General features: G+C 43.5%; 1 protein-coding gene across 1 annotated transcript; it reads left to right on the top strand.

The window, feature by feature from the left end:
• Positions 1–10,014: 10,014 nt before the first annotated feature.
• LOC129410851 (uncharacterized) lies at positions 10,015–11,665 on the top strand. The gene is made up of 4 exons (XM_055159782.1): positions 10,015–10,210; positions 10,281–10,446; positions 10,549–10,661; positions 10,900–11,665. The coding sequence occupies exons 1-4, from the start codon at positions 10,166–10,168 to the stop codon at positions 11,215–11,217; spliced, it is 642 nt and encodes a 213-aa protein (XP_055015757.1). The 5' UTR covers positions 10,015–10,165; the 3' UTR covers positions 11,218–11,665.
• Positions 11,666–11,790: the final 125 nt, after the last annotated feature.

Here is an 11,790-nt window from a genome sequence, read left to right as displayed (position 1 = left end):
GGTTTGATTGTCATTGTTTGATCTTGAGCTTCTCAGGTGATGAAAATTCGGCGGCAAATGTAAATACGTCATATAATTATTTAAATATTAATATAAATACTTAATGTAAATATAAGATGCAGACGTGTTATTTGCTAAAAAGTAATTTAAAAAAAGAAAAAAGGTCATAATATAATAGGCAGAGGGGTTGGGGGGCCGGTCAAAGAGGTTTGGAGGGCCGGAATCAGCCAGTGGGCCTTAGTTTAATGACCCCTGTGTTAAAGCTATACAGTATTTGATTTGAACATTTCATTTTCTCTCATATCTGGAGACACAGCTTGGTCATGTTTCTTATTTAAGATCCAAATCTTACACACGGTTCCTTTAAATCAACTTACATTTAAAACTAGGCGTATATAAAGTCGTTTTATTAGCTCGAATGTTACAAAATATAGTCTCTTTTATAACTTTAACCAAACTTTTTTTTTTACCGTGAACTTTACCACTCGTCCTGATCCTGAACGGAATAAAAACTCAAAATAAGACTCGCCGTAAACCGTTTTTTACAGTGCGTCGGGAGGAGCTGGCTTATTTACCGCGGGATACGGCGTGTGTCCCGGTATCCGCTCATATTCTGGGCTCGCTATCTCCGCTCCTCTCGCCGTAAAACACCGGTCTCTGCGGTTTTATGGGCTCCCTCCTCGGCCCTGGACTCCTGGAGCAGTTTATGACCACCGCCGTCCAAAGATATGACACCCAAACACTGCAGACAGACCAGGGACGCGCTGAAGGATGCCCCATTCTGAACGGGCACAGCGCTCAGCAAAAAGGGGTAAATGATAGACCGACGGAGCTGGGCACTTGATCACTTTGTGGACTGGTCAACAAATACAACACAACACTACGGCGCTATGAAATGGGCCTGGAAAAAGTGCCTATAGCGGGAAATGGGAAAGTGTATATAATAGGCTAAGGGCCCTGTACTATATTTTCTCCAGTGTGTTTCAGCAAAAAGTGTCTTACCCCAGAGCAGATTTACTAGTGTTATATAAGCAGCTCTTGTGTAATTGGAAAGAGGTTTATTCTCCAGTGATCAGGAAGTGCACATCAGCATGCTAGTTGTTGTTCTCTTTACATCACGACCAAATCCTGCGTTGGTCTCAGCTGATCACAATCACTACTTTATAGGAGTGTAACGGTACAAAAATCACGGTTTGATATGCATCTCGGTTTTGACGTCACGGTTTGGTTCATTTTTGGTGCAGAATGGAAACAAAATGCAGAACCATTCGCTTGTTGTTTATTTGCGTTTTTATTATTTTTACCATTATACTAATGGGAAAATAACATAAATGCAAAGTGCTGCTTGGTAATACTAATAAGTTAAATAAAATATTCTCAAATAAGCAACAAATGTTTGAAATATTATAAAAAATAAATTCCTTGTAAACAGTAAACAAAAAAAGTAAAGCGCAATGTTACTAAATTTTTTAACTAAGCCCTGATGAAAACCAGGTTGGTCGAAACATGTTGGCTTTGGCCATTTAAATAAAGGCCTTTTAAGTATATTTTTTACTTCTTTGGAGTCTGTTGTGTTTGAAGTTTTGATCCTTTTTCCAAGAGCACCCTCTACCTGCTCCCGCTAATTGGAACATCTGCAGCAAACAGCCACATTTTTGGTCAGAAAAAACAACTTGTTGACATTCTCTGCAGTAAGTACAGATCTGCTGCAGTTACAATGTCCCCAGCAGTTGAAAATACACTTTCGCCTCAGACGGAGCTCACAGGTATGGACGGGGGTGGAGTTTCCCCTGGAAGCGAAAGGCGAAAGTAAGGACTGTAGCGCGATGACCGTAGTTTTGAGAGGATTCACGCAATTTCGAGGGACATAGTCAAGGCGGGGGGCAATTGTTGTCAAGGTGGTCGCTCTAACTATAAAGCGCCGCGGGAAACACTGGCCCGATCACGGACGAGTTCCCTTGTGAATGTTAAAGAGCCAAACCTCCATGTAGCTTCACGTGTAGTGGTGGAGAGTCAACGCACACAAATTTGGCAAACTCAGTCATGCACAGCCCTGCACTGAACCGAACGCCCATATCGAAACGGTTCGGCACGAATACATGTACTGTTACACCTCTGCTACTTGGGCAAGAGCCTTTTGTGCTTCATTAATCTCGTCACATTTGCGATCTGCAGAGAACACATTTGTGACGTGTCGGAATAGCGATACTAAAAATAATATCGGCACGTCTAAATAGAGACATGTTGTAATGTAATGTAATGGGCAGCGGATCCCGGCTCTACATATATTATGAAAAAACTCACTTTTTTTTATTTAAGATGACAGAAAAATTATTGTAGACAGGCTGAAAAATTAACCATAAACCAAGTTAAAACATCTACAAGTGAAACTATTTCTAACTAGTTAAACACATTCTGACTAAACTAAGAATTGTAGAATGTTCTGACAGCCTATTTGTGGTTCTTGTTTATTTAAGGATCCTCATTAGTCTCTGCAATTGCACAAACTACTCTTCCTGGGGTCCACTCTCACAATAAAATCACACAAAAACACACAATATTCAATACTTAACACCAACTTCTATCATGAGGGGGATCTGCAGAAAACACATACATCAGTTAATCACGGGTTGAGTTCTTGAGATGTTTTATGGTAAAGAGAAGCTGCACTTGGTTAGAAATTGAACCAAAAATCCAGTGACTATTTCCTAATGTGGCCAAGGTTTTACTAGTAAGTGACAGCATTCCCATTTTACACATGCAAATTACTAAAATGCACAACTTCATACTTTTTCAAACTTCAAAATTCAAAACTTAGCTTATCTTTGGACCAAGTAAATGCAAAAAAGTCTCACTATTTCTACCGGCAGAGTTAGTAATAATGTTTAGTATTCATATGGCATTCACGGTCCACTGAGCTGAACCCAGATGTTTGTCTCTCAGAGCAGTCGTGACTTTTTATGTTGTGAGCAGCAGTTATCAGCTTTATGACCTCAGACCTGAGACCGCACACTGTAAGAACGTCCACATGTACCAACTCTAACGTGAAAACCTCAATCTTAAAGGTCCTGTACAAGACAAAATGGAGTTTGTGAGCTTTAACTCTTTCCCCCATGAAGACGACATTTGACGACCCCCCCCCCCCCCCCCCGAACCTTTAATGACGACTTTTGACACCTCCGCTGTATCACTAAAGACGAGATTTGACGACCTTTAGAAATGGCTCGGTTTTTCACATGTAAACAGAGACTGTGATCGGTGGGGGCCACTACAACCCACACTAGACTGACCAATAGGATTCAAGGATATGTTTTCGCCGATTTTTTCCGAAGTTAATCGAAATAGTGACGATGGTAGCTTCCGGAAAAAACACAACACGAAACACGTGCAATGGAAAGATCGCACTGCGGCGCACAGTTTTAGAAATAATGAGGAGCGGACGTATTTTATGGATAAGTTTAGAGAAAGTGACTTTTATAGATTTCAAAGTGATGATGTTGAAGTTGATTATAAAGTGGAAAACAGCGACAGCGACGGACTTTCTGGGAGAAGGTGAGATGCCGCTGATGCGTCTGTGTGGAGTCCTGCGATGTCCCAACAAACTATCTGAGCTTTATACTCGATTATGAACCAAAATTGCCCTGAAATCTGGATGTTGCCCAGGCCAGTCCTTTAAAATATTTCAGTCTTTTTTCCAAGATGCGATGTATAACAGAATCGCTACAGAAAAAACGCTTATGTGGAGCTCTGCACACGAGAAAATAAAAGATGACAAATACTGGACACACACTGACAAGATTATTATATTATAAATTATAAGCTAAATGAGTTTACAACCCAGTGCTAGGGACAAAGGAAAGTAACACAAACCAGATATGATGTAACGTAAATAGATTTTATAAAGTGGTGTAGGTAAATAGATTAACAAAAAAAATAACTAAACGTCACAATTAAGATTTCACAATTCCAGAAATTTACTAAACCCCTCATAAACTGAGAAAACAAAAACATTGCCCAAGGGCCGAGCCAACCTGGCAAAACTAAAAGGGTATAATACAAAACACTCTTTACAATAACAACAAGCGAAAGTCTACAGTTGTGAGGGCGAACTGAAACTGCCATCCAGCCGCCAGGAGGGACAGGCGCACCGCACTTTTATTGGCGGAGGTGATTGAGGTGGAAGGATGGGATTGGAGGGACGGGACGTCAATCCTCCAACCACAGCACAAGGGGTGTCGGAGCCAGCACACATCCTCGGAACCACGGCCCACCAGTCAGACATCAGGCACCACACGGAACATGCAAATACGGAAGACACAAGCGGTGATACAAACGGGGAGCGCCAGGCGATGCGGAGCCGGAGACAGACCGCGAGCCGTAACACTCCCCCCCTTAAGTTACAACTTCTTTCTACTAAGCTGATTTTTAATCACCATTAAGCACAATTAACAATAAACACCTTCATATCATCATCGAACTTACCTACAATCTGGACAAGGCATCAGCAAACACATTCTCGGTTCCCTTTTTATGACGAATTTCCAAATGGAAATCTTGCACTATCAGCGCCCACCTCATCAAACGTTGGTTCTGGTTATACATACGTGACAAAAAGGTTAGGGGGTTGTGATCGGTAAATACAGTGACTGGCTGAGAACAGGACCCAAGGTACACCTCAAAATGTTGGAGAGCAAGCAACAGCGACAATGTTTCTTTTTCTATTGTGGAGTATTGGAGCTGATATTTGTTAAACTTTCTAGAAAAATAGCCCACCGGGTGATCTATACCATCTGCATCCTCCTGCATCAGGACCGCGCCTGCTCCAACCGCGCTGGCGTCTACCTCTAGTTTGTACGGTTTAGCAGGGTCAGGAGCGGCGAGTACAGGTGCGTTACACAGAAGGGATTTAACGCTCTCAAAGGCGAACTGGCAGGCTGGGGTCCAGTTGAAATCTACTTTGCTACTCAACAGATTAGTCAGGGGTAGGACGATGGTGGAAAAATTTCGACAAAAACTTCTGTAGTATCCTGCCATGCCCAGAAAACGTCGTAGCTCTCGCCGGGTGGTCGGCGGAGGGTACGCAGTTATCGCAGCGATTTTGGCTTCTATGGGGCGCACCTGACCCTGACCGACTACACGGCCCAGGTAGGTGACAGAAGCCTTTCCAAATTCGCATTTTGCCAAGTTAAGGGTTAAAGATGCATTGGCTAAGCGAGTAAACACTTGTTTGAGGGTATTCATGTGCTCTTCCCACGTGGCAGAATGCACTATCAAATCATCTAAGTAAGCGTTGCAATTCGGTACGCCCCGCAAAACAATGTTAACCAATCGCTGAAATGTAGCAGGCGCATTACACATCCCAAAGGCCATGACAGTATATTGTAAAAAGTAATCGGGCGTGACAAAAGCAGATATTTCAGATGCGCGCTCTGTCAGTGGAACCTGCCAATAACCTTTTAACAGGTCCAACTTACTAACATACTTAGCAGAACCAAGGTTATCAATACAGTCTTCCATCCGGGGCATAGGGTAGGAGTCGGGGACAGTGACAGCGTTAACTTTACGGTAATCAGTAATGAAGCGGGGAGAGCCATCGGGTTTGCCCTCTACTAAACAGGGGGAGCTCCAGGCACTGGTACTGTGTTTAGCTAAGCCGTGTTGGAGCAAATACTCAGCCTCTTGTTTCATCAGAGCGCGTTTGACAGGATTCGCACGATAGGGATGCTGACGGACCGGACGTGCATCCTTAACATCTATATCATGCAGTAAAACAGTGGTACGGCTGGGGACGTCAGCAAAAAGGCAGGGGAATTGGTAGACTAATTCAAGTACTGCGGACCGTTGGTCTGAAGTCAAATGAAGTAAATGGGAGGGAAGAGACTTCAACATTTCGGAGTTTGGTAGACGAGCGCTTTGCGGCTTCCGGGTCTCTACACGTTCATCATCAATTAGTTGATCTGTTACAACCACTGCAACTACGCACGGAGACGGCTCTGTTTCAGCGCGGTTTGGTTTATCACCGCGGGGATGATACTTCTTCAGCATGTTTATGTGACAAACGCGCGTCTTTCGTGTCCGATCTGGCGTACCGATCACATAATCGGTGTCAGTAAGTTTCTGTTTGATCTCATAAGGGCCAGAAAACTTTGCAGAAAGAGCATGCCGTTGGACTGGGAGGAGGACGAGTACTTTGTCGCCAGGGCAAAAATCGCGTTTTACAGCCTTTTTGTCATAACGGTATTTCATTTTGGTTTGAGTGCTAGCAAGTGTTGTTTTGGCGATTTCATTGGCTTTCAATACACGTTCACGAAATGTACTAACATAATTCAGTACGCTACTAGGAGTGGCAGAGGACGGGGAAAGAAATTTTTCCTTCAATACTTTTAGCGGACCGCGAGGAGAATGCGCAAAGACTAACTGGGCTGGACTGAATCCTAGAGATTCTTGGACTGCATCTCTTGCAGCGAACAAGACAAACGGAATACCCTCATCCCAGCATTTACCCGTTTCAACACAATATTTCTTTAACATGGACTTTAGGGTTTGATGCCACCGCTCTAACGCACCCTGCGATTCGGGATGGTACGCACTTGAGACTACATGTTGAACTCCCAGGGTTTGGATTACTTCATTAAAAATTTTTGACTGGAAATTGGACCCTTGGTCCGTTTGGATTACACGAGGGAGCCCAAAGAGCGTGAAGAAATGATTCAACGCGGCTATCACTGAACGGGAAGTAATTTTCCGCAAAGGAATGGCTTCAGGAAAACGTGTAGCCGCGCACATAATGGTAAGCAAATATTCGTTTCCCTTTTGAGTGCGAGGTAGGGGACCAACACAGTCAACTATGACACGGTCAAAGGGCTGGTCTATGGCAGGAATAGGATGTAGTGGGGCTTGTGGGAGTGGTTGGTTAGGTTTACCTACTATCTGGCACACATGACAGGTGCGGCAATGTGCGGCTACATCTTTTTTCATGCCTGGCCAAAAAAAATGATTGAGAATGAATTGATAAGTTTTGGTTACCCCTAGGTGACCCGACCACTGACTCTCGTGGGCCAGTGTTAATACTGATGGTCGGTACTGTGTGGGGATTAACAACTTGATAGACTGCGTTAAAAGTCGAATCATCAGCCCAACTTGGAGTCCATTTACGCATAAGTAAATCCTGGTCAAGGAAGTATCCTATTTTAACATTGTCTAGCTGTTTACCACTCACCACAGCGGAAAAAAGAGCATGTAACGTTGGGTCCGCCCTCTGCGCTGCACACAGGGAGTCACGGGAGCACGACAAACGCAAATCTTCTGTAGAGAAAGAAGCAAATGTTTTAGCAGTTTCAGGGTTTTCTGACAATGGCGACTGAGGGTCGAGTTTTGGATTTGCATCATGCGATGGAATAGCGGGCTCTGGCATCGTAGCAAAAAGTATGCTATCAGACAAATCTATATCGGGGTTTTTTCGCTTCTGTGCGCGCGTAACGGCACAGACTGGGTACAGGTCAGGCGCACTGGGATCTAAATCACTGGATGGGGGGGAATCGACTACCTCGAGGGAAGGAGTTACTTTACCCCCTGCAATGTCATTCCCCAGTAGCATTTCTACCCCATCGATGGGCAATGCGGGACAGACTGCTACTGGAAAAATGCCAGTAACCAGTTTAGATTGTACATGCACAAAATGAACAGGCCTAGGAGTATATCCCATTTCTATTCCCCTTAGTACAGATCCGTACCCACAAGATGTCTCGGAGGAAAAGGGGAGAGCACTGGCTAAAATAACAGATTGTGAGCCACCAGTGTCTCTCAAGATGCGGATAGGGCGCTGATCATGTGCTTCGCCAGTTAATGAAACTAACCCCTGAAAAATGAACGGCTCAAAACATGAGTCGGGATTTTGGCTGGCGTGTGACACTAAGCTACCAGTTTCCGATTTAATGAATCCCACGCCTTTTGTTTGGGGAGCGAATGGTTCCGCTTTTTTGTTGAGAACAGGGCAGTTTGCGATGAGATGTCCAGGCTCGCGGCAGTAAAAAACATTCTCGTTCATTCGTTTTACTGTTAACAGAGCTTACAGGTGAATTGGATCTACCTGATGCTGGGGTAGGCCCACGCACCTTATCATAATTAGCCATGAAAGTTGATTTATGGGTTAACACAAATTCGTCCGCTAAAACAGCAGCATCTGATAGTGTTTTCACCTTCTGCTCGTTTAGATAAACTACAACCCGTTCCGGAAGGTTTCTCTTAAAATCCTCCAACAGTATCAATTCCCGTAAAGAAACGAAATTCTGGGCCTTTGCCGAAGAACACCATTTATCAAACAGGTTTCCTTTCTCCCGAGCAAATTCGGTATAGGTACGGCCAGGGGCTTTTCTGTGACCTCTGAATTTTTGCCTATACGCCTCGGGAACTAGCTCGTAGGCGCGTAGGACAGCACTTTTGACTGCGTCATATGAGAGACTTTCAGTGAGAGGAAGTGCAGCGATAATCTCCTGTGCCTTGCCGTACATTTTACTTTGCACGAGGAGGGGCCAGACATCACGAGGCCAATTTAAAGCCGTCGCAATTCTTTCAAACGCTGCAAAATATGAATCGACTTCACTCTCCCGGAATGTAGGAACAAGAGGAATACATTTACTTACGTCAAGGGCTGCACAGGTCTGAGCGGTGGAGGAGAGGGCAGGCGTAGCGAGCCCAGGGCTGGTAGGACTGGAAGGGAGGCGGCCTTCTGCCTCCAGCTCAAGGCGTCTGAGCTTCACAGCGGTGTCAGCCTCAATCTCAAGCGTTCTGATCTTTAGCTCGAGCTCAGCTCTACGATTCCTTTCTTTTTCCTCGGCTTCCATTTGGATGCGCGCCAGGCGCACCTTACGTCGAGTGGCATCCTTAGAGCCGGGAGAGGAGGGAGGCGAGAGGGGATTAAACCGGGGAAGCGTAAACGGTTGTTCGGGTCGTTCATCGGCCCCAGTAATCGAACCCTCAGGTCCAGGAGTACCCGGAGGTCTCCCCTCCGGTTTCGGGGAAATCGTGAGCACAGGCTTTGATACAGGCATTTCAGAAGGTCCTCCAGCCCCAGGGAAGGACAGCAATCCCCTCTCCACCAACCCGTCCCTCACAAGCACCTTGAGTTCATCTTTCCTCACCGTTTTGGGGTACTGAATAGCATAATATTCAGCAATGATCATTAGCTCTTTCTTCTTGCAATGGTCGATTCGGTCAACAGAAATATTATCAATAAACTCCTGTAAATCGAATAAAGCCATTTTGAAATATCCAACTACGATTACTTACCCTACACTTACTTACGTCTTTATCTGGCCACTTTTTTTTTTTGGACCGGGAATGGTTAAAATTCGATAGATCCCGGACGAGCCCCCAATATGTTACAACCCAGTGCTAGGGACAAAGGAAAGTAACACAAACCAGATATGATGTAACGTAAATAGATTTTATAAAGTGGTGTAGGTAAATAGATTAACAAAAAAAATAACTAAACGTCACAATTAAGATTTCACAATTCCAGAAATTTACTAAACCCCTCATAAACTGAGAAAACAAAAACATTGCCCAAGGGCCGAGCCAACCTGGCAAAACTAAAAGGGTATAATACAAAACACTCTTTACAATAACAACAAGCGAAAGTCTACAGTTGTGAGGGCGAACTGAAACTGCCATCCAGCCGCCAGGAGGGACAGGCGCACCGCACTTTTATTGGCGGAGGTGATTGAGGTGGAAGGATGGGATTGGAGGGACGGGACGTCAATCCTCCAACCACAGCACAAGGGGTGTCGGAGCCAGCACACATCCTCGGAACCACGGCCCACCAGTCAGACATCAGGCACCACACGGAACATGCAAATACGGAAGACACAAGCGGTGATACAAACGGGGAGCGCCAGGCGATGCGGAGCCGGAGACAGACCGCGAGCCGTAACAAAAGCATAAGCCAATGCCACACTACTACTCCCTTCCTTAAATCTGTCTCTCCTGGTTATTTCCTTGACTTAGTAAACAGATGTTCTTTTGCTTCTGGCCGACAGGTAAAGTGGACTTTCCCTTTGTCAGTGTAACCAGAGAGGACAAACACCTTCACTTGAGCTTCACACACCCAGCAGTTCTATATTCCCCTGGTCACAAATCCAAGAAGAAGAAAAGCCTAGACTCCCAGATGCGCCTGCCCATCTTTCACTACGATATTCACATCATTAACCAGGTCAGTATTTGCACTTTTTCATTGAAATTGTTTTAATTATTTCTAATTGAACGTTTTATGCCTCTTGTAGACTGAGTCACATAAACACAGCTGCTCAGAGAGTGTATGTCAGGACAAGCTCCCAGTGCATGACAGTGAGAAAATCTATTGTTTGATCATGAGTGGAGAGATGAAGAAAATATCTGTACAAGCTACAGAGAAGTACTGTTCGAAGCCTCTGAAAGCTGCAGGAATCAGTTGAGACTTTATTTTTTATTTTGTATTGTCCTGTATGTATTATTATAATCATTTTTTTAGAGCCGTGATCTAATTATTTTGATGTTCCGTACTTCTTTTAGGTGCCCTTGCCTACATTTTACCTATTGTTCTGGTGGTGGTTGGTGGTCTCCTCATTGTTTTAATGGTGTTTGTCAAGAAAACAAAATCAATGCCTTTACTTCCAAGCTCTCTGGTAAGTTCACAGTTCAAATTTAAATGCTCTTACATTTTTGTTTTTTGTTTTTGGTGTAAATACTCTCTAAATCACATGCGTGCATGAATGTTTTGTTTGCTTTTTAACTGTGGGGTTACTATGTTTTCTTCTTATGCAGTCTTTGGTAGTTTCCACTTTTCTATATTGTAATAACATAATATATTAGTTAGTGTCTTCTTGTAACGTACTAATATCACATTTTTTATTTGTGTTAAAGAACATTTCTAAGAGCAATGGTCATCGGCCGGAACAAAAATCACATGAGTCAGAGTATTCTTCTGCACATCTGGACCCTTCTTCCCCTACATTACTCATCACACCAAACCAGGACACAGCAGATTACAGTAGTTCAGGTGAATGCACCATACGACTGCGTCTTGGAATAAAAGAAGAAGACAATGAAATCCAACTGGAGTCTGAGGAAGCAGTAATGCCACTAGACACGGGCTACTCAGACGGCAAGTACTTAGATGAAGATGAGGAAGCCCCTATTCCGTATGAGCCGCGCAACACTGCTGAAGCGAATAATGACTGAGAATGCAATAACATGTAAATTCACTATCATTCGTTTAAATTCCCCAAAACAAATGTCATGATATTTGTATCATTTTGTAATAGTGGGATTGTTACGCAGATATAACCATACACCATTTACTGGAACAGATTTTGGCTAAAGGAGTATGGATATCGGCTATAGGATTTTCAAATGTTTTAATTTTATACTTTTTTGTTTTGTTCTGACTGTCAAACCCTAACATTTCAAAAGATAATGTCACTTTAAATGAGAGCAAGCTCTGATTTGTGTTAGCACCTTGTATAAAAATAATTTAAATAGTGCCTTTTGATTTTTACCAGATGAATCTTAACATCAAAAGTGCTTAATGCATTAAACAGTATGAACACATCATAGATGTAAACTATTGTTGTGGTGTCTGGAAAGACCCCAAAACTAAAACTCCCAAGTAAATAATTTGCACTTTGAATCCTGTTGCACTGAAATTTTTCCCAAGTTCAACTAAAACTACATTTCTACACTAAGTGATATATGATCATGTTGGCTCTAATTCTCACACAGTTGAACATTGCTTCCATGTTATGTACAGGAAAT

This window comes from Boleophthalmus pectinirostris, unplaced genomic scaffold (assembly GCF_026225935.1).
Source record: "Boleophthalmus pectinirostris isolate CB_2022bp ecotype Guang Dong unplaced genomic scaffold, ASM2622593v1 HiC_scaffold_2752, whole genome shotgun sequence".
In the NCBI taxonomy this organism is placed as follows: domain Eukaryota; kingdom Metazoa; phylum Chordata; class Actinopteri; order Gobiiformes; family Gobiidae; genus Boleophthalmus; species Boleophthalmus pectinirostris.
The sequence above is the reverse complement of the archived record's forward strand: the minus strand, read 5'-3'. Positions and strand labels throughout refer to the sequence as shown.